This window comes from Patagioenas fasciata, chromosome 5, assembly GCF_037038585.1.
Source record: "Patagioenas fasciata isolate bPatFas1 chromosome 5, bPatFas1.hap1, whole genome shotgun sequence".
Classification (NCBI taxonomy): domain Eukaryota; kingdom Metazoa; phylum Chordata; class Aves; order Columbiformes; family Columbidae; genus Patagioenas; species Patagioenas fasciata.
In genome coordinates, this window is record NC_092524.1 from 9430719 (window position 1) to 9453584 (window position 22866).

Sequence of the window (22866 nt, forward strand, 5' to 3'; positions counted from 1 at the left end):
TTGTGGCTTTCATTAGCAAAGAGTGAGGTGGTCATAAAAATTAAAAACAAAACAAAACAACACACAGCCCACCCCTGCATATTGAGACCAATTTGGTCACCGTTGATGTCTGTCTACAAAAGCACAGATACCTGTAAGACTCACTCACCTCTTTCAGGGGTTTTTTTTATGGTTTTGATTTTACTTGTAGGAATGCACTGCTGGTGTGGTGTGGTTGTTTTGTTTGGTTGGTTTTCTTACTTTGGGTTTTTTTTCCCCCTTAGTTGAGATTGGTCTGTGTGATATGCAGCATGCTGGCATGGTTTGGTAGTTTGCTAATCTTCCTCACAGTGCCACCCTGGCTGTGCATGATGGTGCACCCCTACCAGTCCTCTGATCACAGATTAATTCCTAAATATAACACAAATATAAAATACAGTTTCAGCTATCTGAAATGTATTCTGTTAGAATGATAAAGTGACTGAAAAAAGCCATAATAAAAATAATCTGCTTGTACCTTTAAAACAGCAAATGCAACACATTTGGTTTTGTTCTCTGACATTAGCAGTTGCCAGAAAAGCATTTTTGAATTAACATCCTAGTTGTAATTGATCAAAACTGTCACATGTCAAAACAAAAGGTATGTTGCATAAACTGCTTAAATTTGCTGAAGGTGGAAGGATACTGGTATGCCTAAAAAAGTCCTTTTTAATATTTGTTTTTAAATTAGTTTGCTTTAGTTGCCACATCTCTTTGGTTAAATCTTGGATCCCCAGAACTCATCTTATAAATAATCAGTTTATATTGTGAGGGAGTTTTTCAGTAATTTTTCTCATAGGTTTATTTTACAAAAATAATTCCCCTGGGTATGATGCTTATTTTGAAAATACTGCTTTTGTTCCTCGGCTTGCCTCGGTCCAGAACTAATTATTGAACTGTTAGACTACAGCACAAGTTGCATTTTGGAAAAATAATCTGAAAATCAAATACGGGAGTCATTCAAAATCAACATTAATTTAATCCAAGATATTAGTATGGTTGCTTGTAGTGTACAGGATTCCGAAATTGGGTTACACTTCCAAATGTTTCCTCTCCTCAGTTCATTTGAAGACATTTGGTCTCATCAGAGCTCCATCAAGGATGCAATAGTATTGTCCTTCAGAATGAGATGAATAAGATACGGTCCTAACAAGGAAAGGGAGAAGGGACGTTTAAGAGACAGCGTTGTCAGAGGAACAGATGGAGAATGCTGGAGCCCTGGCTGGCTGCAGCATCTCAGTTTGCAAAGTGCCAAACATTAGTGCTCAAAGTAGCGTATTTGTAATCATATTGGACTGAATGTGTGCAGTATTAAATGCCTGTAACTTGCCTAGATACTATTTAGCCCGAGTGTTATTTTTCTTGGTAAGCAGCTTAAACGTTTGTTTCGGGAGAGGACTGTCACTTTAATGAAAGTTAGTAATCTTTTAGCACTGCATGTTTACTTTATAAGGAGGCTGAAAACCAAACAAAACCAAAAAACCCCAAACAAAACAATGACCAAAAAAACCCCAACTCCCCCCAAAAAACCCAATAGTTAATGTTATATGAGACTGCAGTTGTGGCAGTTTGGGCTCATTCTCCCTGAGACACACATGATTTCACCAGGCTCAGCTCTCTTCCTTAACGTCACTAGAACATTTGCTTGTAATTTCAGGTGGAGAGTTTGAGAACATTTTTCTTATCTCTCAATTCAAAATAGTTTTTGTCTTCTTACACCAGGTCACAGTTTTTAATGTGTTGGTTCCATGTTCCTTACTATATTGTTCATGCATGAGCTTTAATTTAGGACTATGGAAAATTAAAATCTACCACAGTAATCTTACTTTCCGCTGTTATTCTTCCTTTGCAGGGTTTACTACAGGAACTTAGACATCTCAAAATTAAAGTGGAAGAACTGGAAAATGAAAGAAATCAATACGAATGGAAATTAAAAGCAACCAAAGTAAGCATTTCCTAATGACAAGACTTATTTCAGCTGGAAAGAGCAATGCTCCACTTCTCATCAATATTTACCTTTCTTACAATTGGGTTGTGTCAGGGCCTACTTTAAAGCTGAGTCTTCTTTAAACCAAAATACTTATTCCAAAGATGGTTGGAGTTTTTGTAGCTTCTTTTTTGTTTCTACGGCTCCCTCCCTGCTGTTTCCAGTCTGATACCTTTTTGTAATTATTTTTCTTTTAAAAAAGGGCTATTTTGACTTACAAAAGCCCTGTTCTGAGGCAAGGCCTCTTTGAAGGTTTTCTGTCTTTTATTTGTGTAATGGTGACAAGCCTCTGTGGAATATGCTTTCCAGACTGAGACATGCAAAGTTGGTTGGGTGTTCACTTACTATGGAATTTATTTTAATAGACATTAAGCCCAAAATACACCATTAGATCATCTGCTTTGACTGTGTGTATGTGAAAGTGCATAGCTGCCTTACCCTTCTGTTGACCTTAAATCCTGGAAAGCTGTTGGATCGTAATCTGGAGAAACTCAACTTTTGAAACTTTTCATCATTTTCCTCAGGAATTAATTTTTGCAGTTGAACGTTGTCATTGTTAAACAGTTGCATTTTATTTCTAGTTTGAATTTTTAGTCTTTTTCCACTAGATTAAAAGGCGCTCTATTATTTTCCCCTGCTGAGGAACACTTTTGTACTGCAATAACATCTCCTCTTTGTACAGTGCTATAATCGCTGTTCATATAAATGACTTTTTCTTTTTTGAGTCGTAGCTGGATATTGGAAAAACATTTCAAATTAATAAACTGAGTTTTCTTTTTAATACTTGATAGCTCAGTCCAGGAATGACAGCTATTATTTGTATTCGCATTTCTTTATTTTGAGAATTCTTAGGTTAATTTTGAAATGTTGCTATCATGTCTTTTCTCCTATTAAGATAATAGCTCTTATATCCATGAAAATGTTTTCTCTGACGTGGTGGAAATGAACAGTCTTTGGGAAAATATTTGCTCAAGCAGAGCGTGGCCAGCTGCCAAGACAGATAATGATTATGGAAAGTGTACGAGCAGAATGAAAATAAGAAAGAAGAATTGTAAAAACCATTGCGTGAGAGAAGGTTCAGGACTAGAAAGGAAGAAAAGTATAGGGAAAGAGAGAAGAAGAAGAAAAATAATTGTAGACATGACAGGAATGAGACATGAAAGGAAAAGAGGGCATTTAAAAGAGCTATGGGATCAAATAGACCAGGGGAGGCAAATCCAAATCTGGTATAAAGAAGTCTGTAGCTTTTGTCTTCCTGTTGTTCCAGCTTCTTAGATGAGAAATTGGAATATTTCCATGGCTGGATATAAAAAGCATATTAGTCACTGGGGAGTCTAGGAGCCCTTCAGAGATGCAACAAGGCAGATTCTTCTATTCCATATGGAATTGCAGGCAGAGGGTGATCTGCTGCTGCCATCCAGCTGCATGAGTCCTGGTCAAAATAAGTTTGTGTCTTAGAGTACATTAGTCCATATTTTCCCCTGTTTGGATAATGTTGTTCAGTGTTCTGCATTTTTTCCTGCTTTATTTTAGTATTTTGAGAAACTAGTCAAATTACTGATTTGTTTGTTTCTTTGTTTTCTTTAACTGCAAGAAGGTTTGGTATACTTTTGCTGGGGGAAATGCAGAATATTGATACACAAAGGCTTTAAGGCTGCTGAAGAAAATGTTAATGAAGCTACTGACTTAGTAAAGTATGCTGGTGACAGTTTTTCTCATAAATACAGAAAAGAGATGAAAGTCACTGTATCTCAAGCTGGACAATCACAAGATTGTTGAGGTCTTTTCTGCGTGATGATCTGTCCCAATCTGGTGGCAGCACAAACTGCAGGAACTGTAAATGAACCCCCGATATTTTGTTGTGTGTATGTGAAGGTTTTCCAAGCCGTGCTTTGCTTCTGGCCTGTTTGCGGCACTGTCCAATGGGAGGGAGAACAGTTTTGTCACGCTCCTGAGGTCTCAACTTAATAGCTTCTCACTTATAAGTAATGATTAGGATTAAAAAATCTTTTTTAAACATTCTTTGTTATCTTTTAGTGGTCTTAATGCAAAACTCCACAATTGCCCTATAAAGTAATTATTATGTGACCAGTATTGTAGCATTGAGAGCTTTCCAGAGTTTCTTTACCTACATGAATCCCTGAAAAATCTTACCTTTCTGTTAAGTCTCTCTTCTCCAAGATAATTGCATTGGAAAAGTGAGCTTTTGTACAAGAACAGGATAATAGCACCATGAAACAGGTAAGATTGTTATAGTGTTTATGAAACTGGTTTTAGGAAATCGGTGTTTATGAATTGGGAGCAGGGCCTCAGTCAAAGTAAAGTGCTATGCTTGGAAGTCTCTGGTTGATGGGAAGGAATGACAGAGAATCGGTGACGATGTTATTGTGAATTTGTTGTACTCTTTCAGGCTGAGATAGCCCAGCTTCAAGAGGAATTAGCTCTCAAGGATGCAGAAATAGAACGCTTACAGTGTCAGCTGTCTAGGACCTCATCACACAGTGAAGTGGCAGAAAGAGGTAAGAGGAGGGGAATTATAATTAAAAATCCCAAATGCTGCTTTAACTTCACTTTGGTAACAGCTTGCCTCAGTATTTCAAAGCAATACAAGGAGATGCAAGAAACGACTTACAGAATTTATTTGGGGAGGAAAAATGGTGCACATTTATTTTGTCTTCTGGTAGAGGCCTTTAGTGTGTGAAATTCTCCATCCAGAGGCAGCACAAATTGCAATAAGCATCCTAAGAGCACTGAAACTTTTTCTACTGGAATTTTATTTATCATTTGAAAGAGTCATTGTAGTTCAGTGGGAATATATTTTTTGTGTATACCTTGAAAATTTCTTTGCAAAAATCTTTACAGCTTCCATTTTTTAAGAAAAAAAAAAAAAAACCCTGTCACAGTAGTAGCAAAGCATCATGGTTTAATGTCCAAACATTCTAAAATGCAGTTGTTGATTTGCATCTTTCCTTTCTTTGGGACTAGATATCATGTAGGCTCCCTCTCCTATGAAAGGTTGGACCAGAGGTCTTTCAAGGTCCCTTCCAGCCTCAGCTGTTTTACGATTTTATGCTATTTCAGGTTTCTGTCTTAAATCTGCAGCATTGGTACAGGTCAATGGCAAAACCCCCCAATTTGTTTAGCCTTTGGTCTCAACCAGTCATGTCACAGTTCTATGAAATATTGAGCGCCTGGAGCTTCCCTCAATGGCTGGGCTGTGAGCAGTAGGGTACTGGTGACCTTTTTCTTCCATAATACCGTGCAGGAATATTTGGGTGTAGTTTGCCACAGTGCATCAGCTTAGCTGCACTAACTTCTTTTGTGGGTGTTAACTAACGCTTCCAAAGAGTGCCCTTGTTGAGATGTGACATTTACAGGTGCTTGGTGCTTACCAAGCATCTTCTTACAGGAATTAATGCAGATGCGTCTTTTCTAGAAGACTCTGTATTTTGACTGTGGTTTATTCCAAAGCAGCGACTTAACATATATACTTGGTGCCGATTTCACTCAGCTGTAGAGCTTGTGCATGTGGAGAACTGCATGTCTAACTAGAAAATCAGTTTTTCTAACAGCAGTGTTTTGTAGAAGAACTCTTTTACTAATAGAACTTCATATTTTCTATGATATTCCCAAATAATGTGTATTTCAAGGGAAAGGAAGTGGTATGACAATAAATCAAGAGCTCAGCATCTTTCAGCTTCTAGTAGTGTGTCTGTTCCTGTTTGGGCTGAAGATGAGTGAAACTCTCCTTGATTCCAGTGGGAGAAGAATCAAACCCTGTACAGATTCCTTAGGCTACATTTAAGGAAACCACTTAGACTATATTTGAATGGAAACAGTATGCCACAGTAATAATTCTTCTGCAAAAAAATACCGATTTATCAGACTTTTAGGTGGTCTTCTCAAATAAAGTTGAAAAATAGTATCAATGTACTTGTACACTAGAATGCCTATTCTAATTAATTGCAAAATTTATCTAATATGTGTTTTTTCTACATACTTTATTTGACCCTCACCATTTACCTTCGTAGAGGAAGTTTATAGGAGAAGGCTAAAAGAAAAACGTAAGCCTCGCAATTCACTTTTGGCTTTATCTCACTGTTCCTTTCACACGAATCATAAATGCATTCTGCAGCAATAATTCCATGTTTGTTTAGATTTTGCTGTCTAATTGTAGAATACATGAGGCATTGCTTTCATTGCTTGCAGTACGGAGACAGCTACTTGCCCTGTTCAGTAAGATTTCACTTCAGAAAACAAAAAATCAGACGTTCACAAATCAGACAGGTGGACTTCAAAGGGCCATTGTCAAGGTTAACAACGCCAAAACTTAACCTTTACCTCATTTTATTTGTACATGTACATACACCACATATACAGTCTGGAATGATGGCTTTAATGAAAAACCTTCTTCCTTGGTGGGGAAGGATTTGGGCTTTTTTTTCAATTAATGCACTAAATTTAAAAAAAAGCAGTCTGAATAAAAATGTTCCTGTATTGATGTTGGTATAAATATTGTAAGTAAAGTTTGCTTTAATGTGCTTAAAAATACCTTGACAGCAGTTCTTTTTGAAGTCTAAAATTTATCAAGAGAAATTAGTAGGACTGTGATTTTTAATGGCTCTTTAAAAACCCTTCACTTGCTTGCCCCCTGCCTGCTGGTTTAATTTTTGATTTGGCTGTATCTGTGCATGTCTTCTCTTACTGTTTTCTTTAGTGAGAGAAATGTTTGCAAAGTTCTTTTACATGTTTTAAAACTTAATAATTACAAAGCATGTATTTTTCAAAAACTAATTATAGTTTTTGCCAATAGCGTAGATAAGACATTTTATGTTCAACATTTAGTTGTAAAACAGTTTTTAAAAGATGCGCTTTAGCAGTATTGATTTTCTGTCTTCTCTCTCACTTCATGCCTGCCACATCTGGTTTTCATAGTCTTTTGTGAAACAAGTGGGTCTGTTTTAATGTCAAAGCATGAATTCCTTGAGTGGCAGTTACAAGATAAACTATTTCAGGTTCTGTCTCCATTATCTAGACTTTATTTCGTGTGAGCTGTTACTAAAGGACTTGCTAGGAATAGTGTGTACAGAAGAAATGAAAGATTGGGTTCAGCAAAGCTATGATGACATGATTAACCACCTTATAAATTTTCAGAGTGTGTTTTAATTGGTTTTGGCTATAACATTCCTGAATAACCTCTATCTTGTAACACTGAATTGTGCAGAGGCAACTCTGCATTAGCTCCTGATGTAGATTTTAACCCAGTTACCCATACTGAAATGCTTTAAGGATAAAAACATCCAAATTAGGTTTTGTTATTTTTCATTTTCAAGCTTCATGAATGTCCTTGAACTACTTCTTATAAGTGGCGAATATTTTTCCCAGATGGAATATAATTAATTTTTCAATTTTCCTTCAATGTAGAACAGAAAATGCATTTTCATATTTTGCAAAATGAGTTTCAATGTTTCCCTTTTTTTATTACTTGACTTTTAGAGTATAAAATAATATTATGTATGCTTTTATAAGCAAAACCAGCACATTTGTGTTGTGTGATGCTTTTAATATTTCAGCTTTTTAAAAGCTCTGATTTAAATGTAGTTTAATAGTGCATTTGCAATGCCGCTGACATGGTTTCGTTTACTCATAGGAACATAGGGAGAGTAACACAAAACATATATTGTTTACACTACATATAGCAAGTATATTTTTCTTGTAATATCTTTAAAACATTTCTAGATCAAGAAGTTCAGCGGTTGAAGATAGGAATGGAGTCGCTATTGGCTGCAAATGAAGAAAAGGTGAGAAAATAATCTTGGTTCTACATAGCAAGAATGAAATTATGGGTCTGAATCTCTGAAATTATCTGAATAATTCACTTCTCACTTTTCACACTTTTTGTAAGTGTGGTATTGCTCTGATTTTTGGATTATCCCATGAGATTGTGACAGAAGGTTGGTTTTTAAATGGAAAGTGTGGCTGCCCTTGCTAACCTGGCTGCAAAACTTGGGAGGCTCATTAGATTCCAGAGGGGAGTAGAAAGCCAAGGCTGTAATGAGCAGAATCTCCTGGTTTGTGCTATTGAAAAGATCACTAAGGTTTGGTCATCTCTGGCAGCTCTTCATCTTCCAAGTGCATTGATATCCTTGGTTTAGATTAGGATATTAAAATAAAGTCAAAGTCACCTTTGAATTAGACATAAACTTCAGGAGAAAAGGACCAAGATTTAAAGAGACAAGGGCTAAAAAAAAGATAAAATTATAAAGTAGTAAGGGGGGGAGGTGTGAAATTACACCCTTTTAAATGCTAAATATGAGTTTTGTCTCTTATCACCTGTGTGCTGTTTGCCTGTTGATTGGACAATTCAAGTGCAGGGTTAAGGGCTCAGTCTTGGTTCCTTATTATTTGGAGGGGAGGTGGAGGGGTGAGAGGGACTAATTATTGAGGAAATTGTAATTCTTGATTTAAGATGATAAACCAGGTCACTGGATTTATCTTTATGGTTAAACACTCATATATGATCAAACAGACAATAATATACGTCCCTAAAAACTTCCTTTAGTATGTGGGGAATCTGGACAGGGCAATGTTAATTCTGGAGAACATTAATGTGACTCATAACAAACTTTAGTTCTTAGAAACTCAAAAAGCCAAAACTTACATCTGGAAAATAAAAGATGTGGCATTATCTCTTGCCAAAGTTATTCTAAGTCTGTGTAAGATTTTTGCATTTGAGGGGAACACAAAACACGAAATATTGTTGCTAATGTCCTAATATTTGGATATACTCACAGGGAGAGAGGGGGTTGTATTTTCTGAGGTTGGTTTGTTTTGTTTGTTTGAACTGGGGTCAAAGAAATAGGACAAACTGTAAGAGTGCAGATTGCCAGATCATACACTTAGTGGCCGACAGCGAGAATTCATTGTAATCGGGGGCACAATACTGTATGTAGAGAGAAATGACAGATCCAATCCACTATAGTTACTACCCATCGCTGTGTTGCATCTGTACAAAAGGCAAAGTGCGCTGCCTAAATACATGAATCAAGATGCTTTCTGTACATAAAATGAAGGAGTTGGGTGTAAGAGAAAGAGCAGAGTGGGATAATGCATCAGACATTCATGAGACCTCATTTCTTGGGTACGCTACAGGTTTGGCTGCCTCAGTTCAAACAGGTGTGTCCAAAACTGGACTAAGTGTAGACGCGGGAATGCAGAGGATACCGTACAGAAGAGGATTAGAGATCTTGACTAGACTATACAAAACATAATTTACTTTATGATTACAGGTATGATGCTAGCAAAAAAACCAAACACTGCCCACTTGAGGCAACTGAGGTTCAACTCATAATATTCCCTTCACTCTTAGAAGTGAAAGCAGATTTCCAGATTACGCTTCTGTAAATAACTAATTAACTAGTAATGTCAAACTCCTCTCGTTTCCCTATAGCCATAATTTCACACTCTCCAGCAGATACTATGTACTATGGCAAATTAAAGACAAGAAATGTTCTTTACAAGGCATGTGAGTAGGACCTGTTCCTGCTTTCTGGAAAATGACCAGGCCAAAATCACGGAAATTATTGTGCAATACAGTGTTTCTGCAGGTTAAAATTGTAGGATTTAAAATATTTAATGCTTTTCACAGGACCGTCGAATAGAGGAGTTAACACTACTGCTAAGCCAGTACAGGAGGGTCAAAGAGATCATGATTGCAGCTCACGGTAAAATGTCTTGTGAATAATTTCCTGATATAAAGTCTTTTAAAAACTGCATGCGCTACAACTGCTGTTTGTTGTCCTTTTAAATATATGTATATAAGTAATATACATTTCATTATGCATATATTTGTGTCATGCTGGAGTGCTATAAGATTAAGTATATGCTCTTTCAGATACAGAGAGAGCCACAATATGTCTTGACAAGGCTTGTGTGTTCTTGCCTGTAGTTTGTGGAGATTTCCTTTTTGTTTCCTATGCTGTAGGCAATACAAAAAAAAATAGGGTCAAATCTGTCTGGAGATTTAGTTACATGGTTACTATTCAGCAAGACTTCTGTGACTGAGTCTTACGCTTGACTCAGTAAGTCATAACCTAAAATTTGTTTTACATCAGTTAATAGTAAATCCCTCCTTGTGTGCACGAGCAAGGAGCAAGCCTTATTTTGGTGCTATATGTTGAGATGGTGTCGTTAAGGATTCTGATTGATAATGAAGGATGACTGATGTGATACAGCTCTGGCTGCACAGCTGTGTGCACTGTCTGAAGTTCTGCAGTTACCTCCATACATGCCAAACAATCTAACACCAGCGGCTGCTTCCTTGAAACACTTTGCTGTGTCCTGGAGTGTTGGTTGCAGAATCCCTACAGCCACAGAGCGATGGCCAGGGGGCAGCTGGGGCCATGGTTTTATCAGCAACTTCACACAGCCCTGTCCCTCACGGCGGGGACTCCTGCAAGTCTCCCACAGTGCAGGCCTGTGCTGTATGTCCTTCCTGGCCAGAGCTTCATACTTCCATCTGCCCTGCTGCTGGTTGCCATCCCCTCTGTTGTGCATGGGTTGTAGAAGCCAGAGCAAAAGGAATTACAGCAAAAAGGGTGAAAAGGAGAGAGCAAACAGCAGGACACTCATGCAGACAGAATTTGCCAACATGGGGGCAATTGGGAAAGATAATCCAAATTAGCTAAAGGTATGAGTTCACAGTATTCTTACTAAATTGCCTTATATCCTTCTGAAGAATCTATTATTCAAAATTAAAATGATATTAAGTTTTATTTAAAGTAATTCATCTTTAGGAGATGAATCAAGCATACAGATAGGTATTAAGTTTGTATGGCATTTCCTGTGACCATTATGTTTTGAGTAACCGCTTTTTATAGTGTAAAATGATATCCGGAGACCTTAGTAGATGATGAACATTAATTAATTAAAACCATCCTATATGCAGATTTCCTACATCACAGTTCAATTTATGAATGGCAGTAATGAGCAGCTGCCAGCCAGCTAGTGTTAATGACATAAGGTTTTCCATTTATCTTATGTTTTTATATGGCATTCATAAAAGGGAAGTTGATCTCAGGTGCAATTTGAAACTGTTAGGAGGACTTTTTTTCTTCTTTGCTAAAAAGAGTTGCAATGAATATAATAATTCCTGTTGCTTTTCCATCCAACTAAGGAAAGTCCTGACAGCCAACCGGGCAAGTTCTGGATGGGACTGGATGATCTTTCGAGGTCCCTTCCAATCCCTAACATTCTGTGATTCTGTGTGAAACAATGGAAAACCGATGGTTGCTTTGGTGCATACAATATTATGTATTTAACTTTCAAAATCTGGGGAAGAATCTTTGTCCCATTTATCAATTATGCTGCAGTGACTGGAGTGGGTTTTAGGAATATCTAATTTTAAGTTGCCACCTTAGTTTTCAGTAGTAAATTTAGTCTGGGAAACTTGACCTTCTGAGAGTTTTCTTCAACATAGATCATAACATTAACAAACACAATATTTTCAGGTCTTGTACGGCAGAATGGAAACTTGTATTTAACACACAAGAATAGTGAACAAGAGACAGGTAATTCTCTTTCTGAATGTTCCTTTAAAAAAAAAAGTCTCTCACTTGAAAGTGTTCTGCAAGGAAATCCAAAGGTGTGATTGTAGCTTTTGGATACGTATTGACGTTAACTCCCCAGGTAGCTACACCACTGTTACCCTGAGAGTAGGTGCTCTCAACAGTAAGCCCCACAGTTCCATTCTCGGTGGCCACATCCTGGTTATACACGTTTGGGTGCACCCCCCCCGTGAGATGCGGCTTTTGGAGGACACTTGTGTGCGTGAGCAAAGAGCGAGCCATGATGCTCTGGATTGTTGAACTGGTACTACAGGGAGTACAATAGTGTTGCTGTATGCTAAGAGAGATGTTAAATATAGTGTAAATAAACAAACAATGAGGCTCAGCATAAGAAAAGAAAAAACAACCCCAAAATCTGTGTAGGAACTAGAGTATATACAGAGCTTGCCCACAGTGAGGTCCCTCTGTGATGGCTACAATATTATCAAAGCCCAATGAGATTGTTACGTTAGGTGTGTCTCATGTTTAGGTTGCCAAGAGACAGCCACCTGATTATTTTTTAATTTCTAGAAGTGTGTTTTAAAGGTTCCCTTTGAAATGTAATCCCTGCTTGAAAACTTGGTAGAATCCATGGGCTGAAATCTTCTGTCTCTGATAACTGTTTCAAATAATTACTTGACAGAAGCATGATATATTGTAAGCATTTCTTACTTGTGCTAAGGCAAGCTACAAATCCTGCTGACAAAAGACAACTGACTCTTCACCATAGGCAGCACATACGTTTAAAAAAAACATCTGTTTTGGATTAAAATAGCCACTGACAGTTGAGTGAAACATAAAGGCGCTATCCTGAACTTGACTACGGGCAGTGATCTGTGCAACTGCAGGGCTGTGTATTGGCAATCACAGCATATGGTTCACTTCAGATCCTCAGTATCGTTAAAGCCTTGTGAGCTGAGCAGCCTGATAACCAAGCCCATGTCTAATGAGTCTTCAAGTGATCTCTCTTCTAATAGTGCCAAAACTAAACCATAAGATTTGGTGGTTTTTTTATCACTGCTTGGAGCTGCTGCACATCTATCACATAAATAAGGAATTACTAATGTGCTTGAAGGTCAGTCTAAATTTCTCGACCGTGACCTAGGAGCCGTTCCACATCCCGTATGCAACCCTATGCATAAGAGATCTTCAGAAAAAAAATTTTCATCCAAAATACTCTGGAAGTTTGCTGAGCACTAAATATTAAGACCCTGATTTAGCTTAGACAATTTGGAAATAAAAATCCTACTCAATAATGAATTTGGAGTTTTTCAGTATTTGTTTAGATCCAGAAAAACCTGGAGTATATTTAGGATGTTCATCCTTGAACATAGGGCATTGCATTATGACACAGATTATGTCAAACACGCATATACTCCCTGTAAAGCGATGCACTGCGAGTATGAAAATAGCACCAATTTGAACTTGCCTCAAAACACCAATGAATTAAATGGTTCAGAAGTGCCCCATAAGCAGTTCAGCTACTCACAATAAAGCACAGTGTGTAACTAGAAGTGGTGAGGTTGATTGGTCTAGTATAAATCCGTTCACTTGTAAGTCAAGAGCTGAAGGAGGGGTGGGAGCAGAGAGATTGGTGAACTACACCCATCAAATGAAGATTGAAGGGGAATTTGTATACTGAAGTATTAAGGCTGTCTGATATCATCCTAAATGTTATTTCTTTTGAGCTGTTTCTCTCCCTTTCTACTTCTGTGATTCTAACCTTTAATGCTTGCAGGCTCTTCCATCTCCGGTGGCAGTGAAGAGGAACTTGAGACAACTATAAGGAAGTGGAATATTTTGAATAATCCTCAAGGAGAATCATTTAAAACAGAGGTATTTAGTTAAAGATGGTTTAGAAGTGAGTTCTGCTGTATATATGATTTGTTTGTTTTGGTTTCTCTGTAGTAGCTGATGTAGATGAGAGCTTGGCCCTCACTGAATTTTTATGACTCTTGGTATAGGCGTTATAGATGCAAAATCAGACACTAGAGCTACAGGCTTGAAACTCTTATACTTTACATATTTTACATAGGCCTCTTCAGGAGAATTGTCACCAGCCATGCTGTCTCCAGTGCCCCACACAGCCATGGAAATCAGGCAAGATCTTTGCTTCTTGGTGTTTGTGTCAATTGTCTGAAGTCTGTATTACTCAATCTGTTTAACTGTTGGCATCTTGTCTTGGCTCTTCTTGGCTTTGCAAGAACTTTTGAGTAGTTGTGAAAACAGTGTTTGCCGTGGGAGCTCAAAATACTTAGTTGTATAAGGTTTGAATTACAGGAAGAAATGAACACTTTTCTATGTCAGAAGATATATGTATTGTAGTACTTAAACCAGTATCTTTCATTCCGATTTAAAGTGGAAGCAGTCCAGTATCTTCAACTAATTTAACTTCTCCACAAGAAGAATCTTTGGAAATCACAAATAGGTAAGAATGAGTAACTTTAATTGAAATATAAAACATAAGGCCAGATTTTTAAAAAATAATTCTGTTTTTTTTTCCATTTAAAAAAATCTTTTTAAAAGGCCTTTATGTTGCACACTATCCACAGATAGTTATTACTCTCTACTTTTGCATGTTGAGAGCTTCTAAAATGTCACCTGTAGATATAAGGTTTAAAACTGTACATTGAACGTTGTTACATTTTCATTTTTGATCAAGGGACATCTTGTTGCTGTTTCCGACTTCATCTATTGCAATTTTAGGCCAAAAAAATATAACAAAAGAATCTCCTTATTCTGAATTAGACATTATATGATATATACATCTGTCATATGATGGTGTTGTGGCATATGCAAACACACTATGTTGTATTAACTGTTGGTTTTTTGCCATTATTCTAAGGGCTCCACAGAAAAAAAAGTCAAGTAGTTTAGAAGACTTGCAGAGTGAATCCCTGGAAAAGGTTAGTTTATTTGTAATCAGAATCTCTGGTGTTTAATATCATGACTAAAAGATAAAAGTCAGATATAAATATTATTTTTGTTTCACATATAGTAACCCTAACCACCACTAACAATGGATGTGGAGGAAAAAAGCCCTAATGATGAAACAGTTCAGGTTCTTTTTTTACCCCATTGCTAAGTTTAGAATAAACAAACTAGATGGCACATCCATATGTACATATCCTCAAATTCAGCTTTTCAGCTAAAAAAAGAAGAAAAATATTCAAGGAAAATATAACAAATAGTGTTAATGAGGAGTCATTATTGAACTGCAGTATTATTTTTTGTATAGATGTTTTAAAAATAACTTTGACGTCTAAACTGCTAAAAATGTTAAGAGAGCAAATCCTCAGTGTAATGAGATACTGAGATTGGGTATTTCCACATCAGAGTGTTTCCATCTAAAAATGAGTATCACTCCCTAACTTATACTTTTGATAGAAGTGACATTCTTGAAAATGGTAATCATGCTGCCTTAGTTAAACAGCCAGAGCACTGTTATTAATTGAAAGGCCTAACTCTATTCCAGAATAAAGACTTTCCAATTTACAAAATCTTATTACCTTATGGTCCAGAGTCTTGTTTTGTCATTATGTACACTGAAATTGTTCTGCACTTGTAGTTATGCTTTGTGAGACTATTATTGACATTTCCTATACTCAAATTAGGCTTAATACCAGATTACCCACACCCTAATGCCATTTATAATGGAAATGAGTAATGTGATTGTTCCACTTCTTCAAATTTTCTTAATTTTTTCTTAAATCTCTGAAGATGTCAGTGACCAAATAGAATGTTTGAAATTTGTGTTGCACTTACTTGATTGTAGTCATACATGTGACAAATCAGTTCAGAACTAACATTTCATTCCATGTGGACTTTACGAAGGTCTGTTTTCTTTTCGTAACTTCTAAATGATCTTCCTGTCTTACATTCAAAAACTTGTCTCTATGATATGAGGTGACAAGGCTGTACCTACACATTTAGGCTGTAAATCTGTTCTACCTGTTAAATCAGAGTCCACAGAGGAACAAGAAACTACCCAAGGATATGAGAGAATTGTAGGAAGACATTTAAATTGTATGCCCTAATCTAGGCATGAGGCTGCTTAGTGAAATAAATGAGACCTCCCTACGTGTGTGAGCGAGTAGCTAAATGTGAATTAGTTATAACCAAAACTAAGATCAAGAGAACTCTTTTGCTGACTCAGCACAACAAGACTTTGTGTCTTCGAGGCCAAGAGAACCTGTGCTAGCAGCACAGTTTATTGGAGCTATTCTACTTTGCACAAAACTCACATTCCAATTACGCCCAGCAATAATAGTAATAATAATAATGATGATTATGATAATGATGAAATGCATTGGTGTCTCTGACCTAGCCATGCTGGTATTTTTATTGCATAATTTCTATCACAAGTCTTTCTGGTTGCAGCTGGATACATACAGTATTGTGTATGTTCTTTTTCTGTCAGTCATGTTCATGTTGTTTGAACTGTTAAACAACTGTTGTTCTTTGCTTAAAGTCAGTCTAAATGGACCACTCAGATGCCTGAAAATAGAACAATTCCTTTGATCACAACAGAACCTAAACAGGGCCCAAATTTTGTAGAGTGGTTTATTGAAATGAAGAGATAACAGACCTTGTAATATATTGTCAATGCACTAAGTAGCATCACTATAGTAATAAGACAACAATTGATGTTCTGTGTATGTATGTTAATACTAACATTTGTCTGTTGCTTTTTTCCATAAAACTTTGAAATTACCCTCCCTGCACCTCTGTAGTATGTAGACGGAAAACCAGTACGGCCTGTTGTAGAACAAGAGGTATATTAACTGTGAACTCTCTTAACATTTCTCTGTTGTGATGTGCTGTGATGGTATGGCTGTGTTTTAATTTTATATTCATTTTCTTTTTAAAATATTTGCATAGTTCAAGTACTGACAAACTCTGAGAACAGGGGAAAGGCTTTGAGATGGGAATCTTTTTTTTATCTGAAAGCTTTCATGTGAGGTTAGAAGCTGAAGTCTATCAGTTTCAGAAAATACAGTGCTAGTGTAATAAGCAATTTCTCTACTCATCTGATTTTTGGCACAAGTCAGGATGAGGTCCTGCAGTTGCCAAAACAGTAGCAGGAATTGAGGAATCTGGACTGCAGTTATAGTATTACAAAGATCCCTTTAGGCCTTGAAATAAGAATAGATGAACCAGTGGTTATCTCATTAAATATTTCATGTATCATTCTGTCACAGAAAATGTTTTACTTGTTTTAAAACAATTTTGTTGGAATGGGCTTACTAAATAGGAACATACTATATGATTCTGTATACTAAAAGTTTTGTATCTTTTTGGTACAATGTTTTCCTACATAACTTCCTTTCTGATACTGAAACATCTACTGATACGAGCTTATTCCAAAATACATGCTGAATGTACACCACTCCCACTAATGTCAATTGGAGTTGCAGGTTCATTGCTTCTCTGGAAAAGCCTCTATACTCCTCCAGGTTTGACAGTTGTGGGATACACATTTTTGTCCAGAGTGATGGCTCCTTCATCCATTCATTTGGATTCAGTATTGAAGAAGTCACAATATGCCATTTCCAAAACTGTAGTCAAGCGTGTCTGTGAAACACATGCTTTGGCTGGAAAACTATCTTGTTAGGCTCAAAATGATCTGATTTATATGCAAGTTCTAATCTACCCTTGTACAGAAAGCGATGTCCCCAAGTAACTGATCACTGAAAAACTAAATGCAAGGAAAATCAAGAGATATTCTTGTTCTGGCAAACCCTCCACACCAGTTCCCTTTCAATACAATGCACTGAGACGCTGAGGACCAGTTCTCGTGAGCTCTGTTGCTGGAGAAAGGTCCTTCCAGCATAAGTAATCTGACTGATGCTGGTGACGCTGTGTACATGTTCCATCCCTGTGGGCAAACAGGCAGGAGAGTATGGCAGCCTCACATGGGCAAAAATGAGAGTCAGCAGCTGTTCTGACTTGCCCTAAAATACACGTCAGTCTATGCTTTTTTCCCCAGTATATATCAAAAGTAAACCTTATGCTTGGGTACTGTATTTGGCTTTATATTTGGCTATAGGATTTTTTTAAAAAACTCACATTTGTAATGTTACCTATACAAAGAGATCTTAATTCTTAGAAAAGTGAAATTTCTGTAGCCTGACTTCATTGTTGATTCTCTTACTGTTATTAACAGTGCTGGGTAAATATATTTGACCCAATTTGAGTTCTACAAATACTTTTGGCTTAAATTCCAGCTGGACACAACTGTGAGGCAGAAACACAGACAGTCTGATGAGATACAGGGGGAAAAACTGAGAGCACAAAGAATGGGCTAAGAAGTAACTAAATGCATTTCTGGCACTATCAAAGTTGACCTTGGAAGGACCAAATTATTATACAGTGCCAGAGTCCTACGGAGACAGCTAGAAATATTCTTATGAGAAGATCATGTAATATTCAATATATATTATATTTTAATGTAATGTACAGTCTGGCTGAAGTGGAGGTGGCATATGAGAAAAGAAGGCTCTGTCTTAGCTAGAAAACTTTGTCATCTGACTACTGGATTGAAATTGAATTATCTGTAAGAAGGAACATGGAGGGGTTGGTGTTGTTCTGAATGACAAACTTCAGATACTTTTTTTCAACTCTTAAAATATTGTGTGCTGGATTGCAAATGCTGTGAGTGATTGTTTGTTTTTTTTCCTTTCTTTTTTTTCCCTCCCTCTCTAAAAAAACCAGAGTAAGCCAGTTGTGAAAGGCAGCAAGTACCAAACCTTGCCAGGAAAGCTGCCTCGACCCCTGCAGAACGGAGAGCAGGGAACATGTAATTTGCCGGATGGGTGCAGCACAACCGACCAGGAGGACAACGGCATCCAGGGCCTCAGTAGGTATCCCCACCTCCCGAGTGGGTCCTGTGGAAACATCTGGAGGATTGGGATGTGACACAGTACATCATCTGCTGTGCCAGAACAATCCACTATCATGTTCACATGATTCAGTTAGGGAAAGTTCTACTGAATTAACAGTCTTTACACAGGTTGGTTTGTTTCATGCATGTGCAGTGAACTCATTATACCTCTAATGCTATATTTCAGAAGAATTCAATGTAATCTTAGATGTTGCTGCATTTCAGATATTCTGCATGCTTTATGGAGCTCTGTAGTATATGCTTAATGTGTTAAAATTGTCTAAGAATAGTTAAAAAAGACCACAATACATAAATGATGACCTGTACAGAATTCCCGGGGCTTGTGCACCCCAATGCATAGTCACTTTCATGTCAAGCATAACTGCTTCTTGACTTTTTGTTTCTGCTTTTAGTGCTTAGCTTACTCCTTTGCTCTTCTGTGACTTTGTTTTGCTGGTGTTTTATATCTTCTTTGCTTCTTCATCTGGCTTTCTGCTTCTCGGGACGACTGAAGATCGCATCAGGAGTGTCAGTGCACCAGTGCTAGGTACTGTATTAAACAAGATGCAAATTTAACAGACATTTTGCTGCTTATTTTCTTTCCTTTCATTTTTCCCTTCTTTTCTCTTCCTCATTAAATACTAATAACAGGTGACACGCAGACTGAATTCCTTAAGTGTAGTGCTTGAAGGGAAGTAACAGCTTTTGCTCTATGGCAGGTGGATGGGATATTTTTTTTAAGATACTTATTCCTTGTTTCATTCTGTTTTCACTGAAGTCACAGAAAAATTCCCACTGATTTCCATGGAGAAGTTTTGGCACTAAGAATAGGCAAGGCAATAGTGTGAAGAGCCTGCTTCAGTCTGAAGACTTTGAATAAGTTAAAATAATGTATTTAAATACAAATGACTGAAATAGCAATACTGTTTTACCCAATGCTTTATTTTCTTTTTTTGTATCAAATGTACAGCTACTATTTTTCACCTTCTGAGCATGTTGTGGTTTTTTATACAAGAACAATTTTATAGATAACTTTATTTTTTTATTACGTTCTGCATTTAAAGATTAGTCTCCCAGATAACAACTCTGTTCATAATTAGTATAAAATGTGACTGTTACTGTTCTTAACCTAGGAGAAACAGAGAACGGAGCTGGTACAGTAGTCATGGATGAGCTTTCGCCTCTTTCTTCGGGAACAGATTCAGGTCCACAATCTCCATTGTCTCCAGAAAACAGAAAGAGTCCAAAAGGGATCAAGAAAATCTGGGGAAGGTAAGATTATTTTTTTTTAATATTTGTTTAAAATTTTATTTTATTTTTAGATCCATGTCAAAGCATTCCAGCTGAGAATGAATCCAGTTCTCAGCAAAAGCTACACTATCTACAGCAAGAATAAAGTGAAAATCAGGAAAAGGAGAGAAAGCAGCTCGATGATTGTATGGGCGTGTCTCTATGCACACATGGGTGTAGGAAAATGGATGTTGCTGTTCACAGCATCATCTCTTGAAAGAAATAATACATTGTGCTGTTTAATTACAATACTAATTTAGAATGCCAACAGTTTCATTAGCTATGAAAAATTAAATGATAGCAAGTTTTTCATTAGAGAAGCTATTAGGTAAAAAATGAGAGAGACCAGAAGAAATAAAGAGCAAGGGGGACTGTTTTATTGGGTTGGCTTTATCAGCTTCAGGCCAGCAGCCATTTGAATTCTGGCCTCCAGTGTGGATTATTACTGGGTTCTGCAGAGCTCTTTTCTTTTCTCAGAGCTGAGGCTAGACAGTGTTTGCCTGGAACTTCCTCAGCTACCAGCTGAAGTCGATGTTTGTGGTTTACAGGAAGATTAATACAGCTTCTAGTTGTCATTATAGTTTCCATATGATACAAATGTTCTCTGTTGCAAGCTAACAGTACTGTCTTGGCACTCTTGTCTTGAAAGAATAAGAAGAACTCAGTCAGGTAACTTCCCTGCAGACGACCTGGGCTTGGCAGAGTTCCGCAGGGGTGGTCTCCGTGCAACAGCTGGACCTCGCTTATCCAGATCAAAGGAAACCAAAGGCCAGAAAAGGTAATGGTCCCTTCTTTACCTCGCACAGCATTTATGCAGTATTGTTAAATAAGCTGAACATCCAAACCCTACTCTTGTGGAGTATGTTTTTCCCAACATACTTCATTAATGACATGTGGGATTCCACAACTGGAAAGAATTTCTCTGGTAGAAAATGTATCCTGAGTAGCTCGCCTATCTGCACTCCTTAAACTGCAGGTTACAGCACCACCTGTTTGTTGAAGCATCAAAAATTTCACCTTGTTAAAGAAGAAAACTTCTCTTTGCAGATATTCCCACAGGAGATATGAGGATTCAGCAATTCCCCTTCTCTTTGTTTCAAAGAGAAATCAGAAATTCTTATTCGCCTCCCCACCCTTCCAGCTTTTTGCAAGTGGGCAGCCACATAAACAGGACAGGAGTACCACAGCGTATGCTGCAAGGATGGCTGCTGGCTTTTATTATTGCACACTGATATTTCTACCTCTGGCACATGATGAGCTTTCTGATAAAGCATAGTTCTTTCCTTTAAGATTTTTTCAAATATTTATTTTACTTTTCAGTGACTACAATGCTCCATTTGCTCAGTGGAGCACTGAAAGAGTTTGTAACTGGCTTGAGGACTTTGGTCTCGGTCAGTACGTCATTTTTGCACGACAGTGGGTGACTTCAGGCCACACTCTGCTAACTGCAACACCTCAGGACATGGAAAAGGTAACAATCTGCAAATGTTTCTCTCAAGCATCCATACCTGTTGATTCTGTACAGCCAGCCCCCTTCAAACAATCGGCAGTTGTACCTTTCTGAAATACATAGTATACGTTTTTGTAGGTGCCTAATGGGATGAAAAGAGCCAGAGGCAAAGCAAACTGTTGATGGTTGTCATTGCAGGAAATGGGAATAAAGCATCCACTGCACAGGAAAAAATTAGTTTTGGCCATTAAATCAATAAACGCAAAACAAGATGAGAAGTCTGCACAACTCGATCATATCTGGGTGACACGTAAGTGTTTGAACTGTCATGGAATTGTCTGGAAGGGGATTTCCCCGACCACTCTGGATGGGCTGCCAGATACGGGTTTGTTTAAGCAGTTACCAAACATCTTTTTTTTAAGAGCACTAAGTTTCAACATAGTAAAATTTTGCACAGAATGAGGATTCATGTGTTGTTCTTGACATCCAAATATACAAATATATACAAATATACAGTATGATCTCCCAGGGGGAAACTCCTGTCATTCAGATTGCAGGGAAGTAAATGGCAGGGGGGACTCGATCTAGCAAGAGGTCCATTAAGCTGCAGAAGGGATGTGCTCAGTCACACGCTGTATGCAAAATGTATTACAGTGGGTCTGTGGAGAGAGCTGTTTGATGGGAATTGCTTTTAGGCTCCTGGCTGTCCTCAGGAAAGGTGAATAGGTAGAAACAGCAAGGCCAGACAAGGAGGGGAGAAGGGCTTCATTCTCACTGCTCCAGATTTGGGTACCCCACTGTTCTTATATCTGCAGGATGGCTTGATGATATTGGTTTACCTCAGTACAAAGACCAGTTCCATGAATCCAGAGTTGATGGGAGAATGTTGCAGTACTTAACTGTGGTAAGTTAAAATCATTTTTCTTCCATTTAACCAAACTTCACAATAAGCAGAGAATTTTACAATTCTCCTTTGAACATGAGCAGTTAAAGAATTTTTTGCAAGACAGAAACAGTGCCAGCAGTAACTCATTTGTGTTGTCTAGTGCACAATTTGTGTTCCTAAGGTTCTTAAGTAATAGGACATGTCATAGCTAACTTCTGCAAGTCTTTCTTTCAATATAACATAGTACACCACAATTAAAGGTAAAATGACCTATCTTGCAAGCAGCTTCTGGAGTGTGTTGTTCTCCACACCAAGTTAGCAACAATATTCAGTAAACTAAAGATAAGCAGCAGATAGTAATTTGCACAGCTCCGATTGCATCACAGCAAACCATGCACTACACGTAGCCACTGTGCTTTCTTACAGTTTTGTTGCCAAAGTTTGGATAATCAAGTTTGTTTTTGTTATCTGTGCTATGAAAAAAATGCCTAAGTCAGCTGTTGTCAAAAGTACAGCCTTGTCTATGCTGCTTAAGGAGCGTGGTCCCTACTGTTCCACGGTCAAGTGTGTGTTGCCAGTTGCAGTGATCATACCCACAACACGACCTTAGCCAGATCAGAAACAGTCCAAATATTTTAAAACTATCCATGAGCCAGATTTTACATAAGAGGCTACAACAAGTTCTACTTAATTTTTTTAGCCAGGTCTTGCTATGGTACAATGTTCAAAAGAGGAAGAAAAAAAAGC

The 22866-nt window shown here is 37.5% G+C and overlaps 2 protein-coding genes across 24 annotated transcripts in view; one reads left to right on the plus strand and one right to left on the minus strand.

The window, feature by feature from the left end:
- The window catches only part of PPFIBP2 (PPFIA binding protein 2), a 105849-nt gene that overhangs the window by 75692 nt on the left and 7291 nt on the right, over positions 1 to 22866 (plus strand). For 12 of the 19 annotated variants that reach the window (XM_071808859.1, XM_071808858.1, XM_071808860.1 and 9 more), the window contains 18 exons: positions 1871 to 1963; positions 4416 to 4524; positions 6037 to 6069; positions 7745 to 7806; positions 9654 to 9729; positions 11515 to 11574; positions 13349 to 13446; positions 13646 to 13710; positions 13970 to 14038; positions 14456 to 14516; positions 16344 to 16385; positions 18325 to 18469; positions 19008 to 19036; positions 19623 to 19765; positions 20433 to 20561; positions 21104 to 21254; positions 21432 to 21543; positions 22049 to 22137. In XM_071808859.1, the coding sequence (XP_071664960.1) occupies positions 1871 to 1963; positions 4416 to 4524; positions 6037 to 6069; positions 7745 to 7806; positions 9654 to 9729; positions 11515 to 11574; positions 13349 to 13446; positions 13646 to 13710; positions 13970 to 14038; positions 14456 to 14516; positions 16344 to 16385; positions 18325 to 18469; positions 19008 to 19036; positions 19623 to 19765; positions 20433 to 20561; positions 21104 to 21254; positions 21432 to 21543; positions 22049 to 22137 (1566 nt within the window). The remainder of the gene's footprint in view (positions 1 to 1870; positions 1964 to 4415; positions 4525 to 6036; positions 6070 to 7744; positions 7807 to 9653; positions 9730 to 11514; positions 11575 to 13348; positions 13447 to 13645; positions 13711 to 13969; positions 14039 to 14455; positions 14517 to 16343; positions 16386 to 18324; positions 18470 to 19007; positions 19037 to 19622; positions 19766 to 20432; positions 20562 to 21103; positions 21255 to 21431; positions 21544 to 22048; positions 22138 to 22866) is intronic. The other 7 variants (XM_071808862.1, XM_071808866.1, XM_071808877.1 and 4 more) reach the window with 5 other exon arrangements.
- Positions 1009 to 22866, minus strand: part of CYB5R2 (cytochrome b5 reductase 2) — a 38980-nt gene continuing 17122 nt past the window's right edge. For 2 of the 5 annotated variants that reach the window (XM_065840133.2, XM_065840134.2), the window contains exon 10: positions 19415 to 19756. The gene's annotated coding sequence lies outside the window, so the exon portion shown is untranslated. Of the gene's footprint in view, positions 1165 to 19414; positions 19757 to 20138; positions 21376 to 22866 lie in introns of those variants that run through there. The other 3 variants (XM_065840135.2, XM_071808879.1, XM_071808878.1) reach the window with 3 other exon arrangements.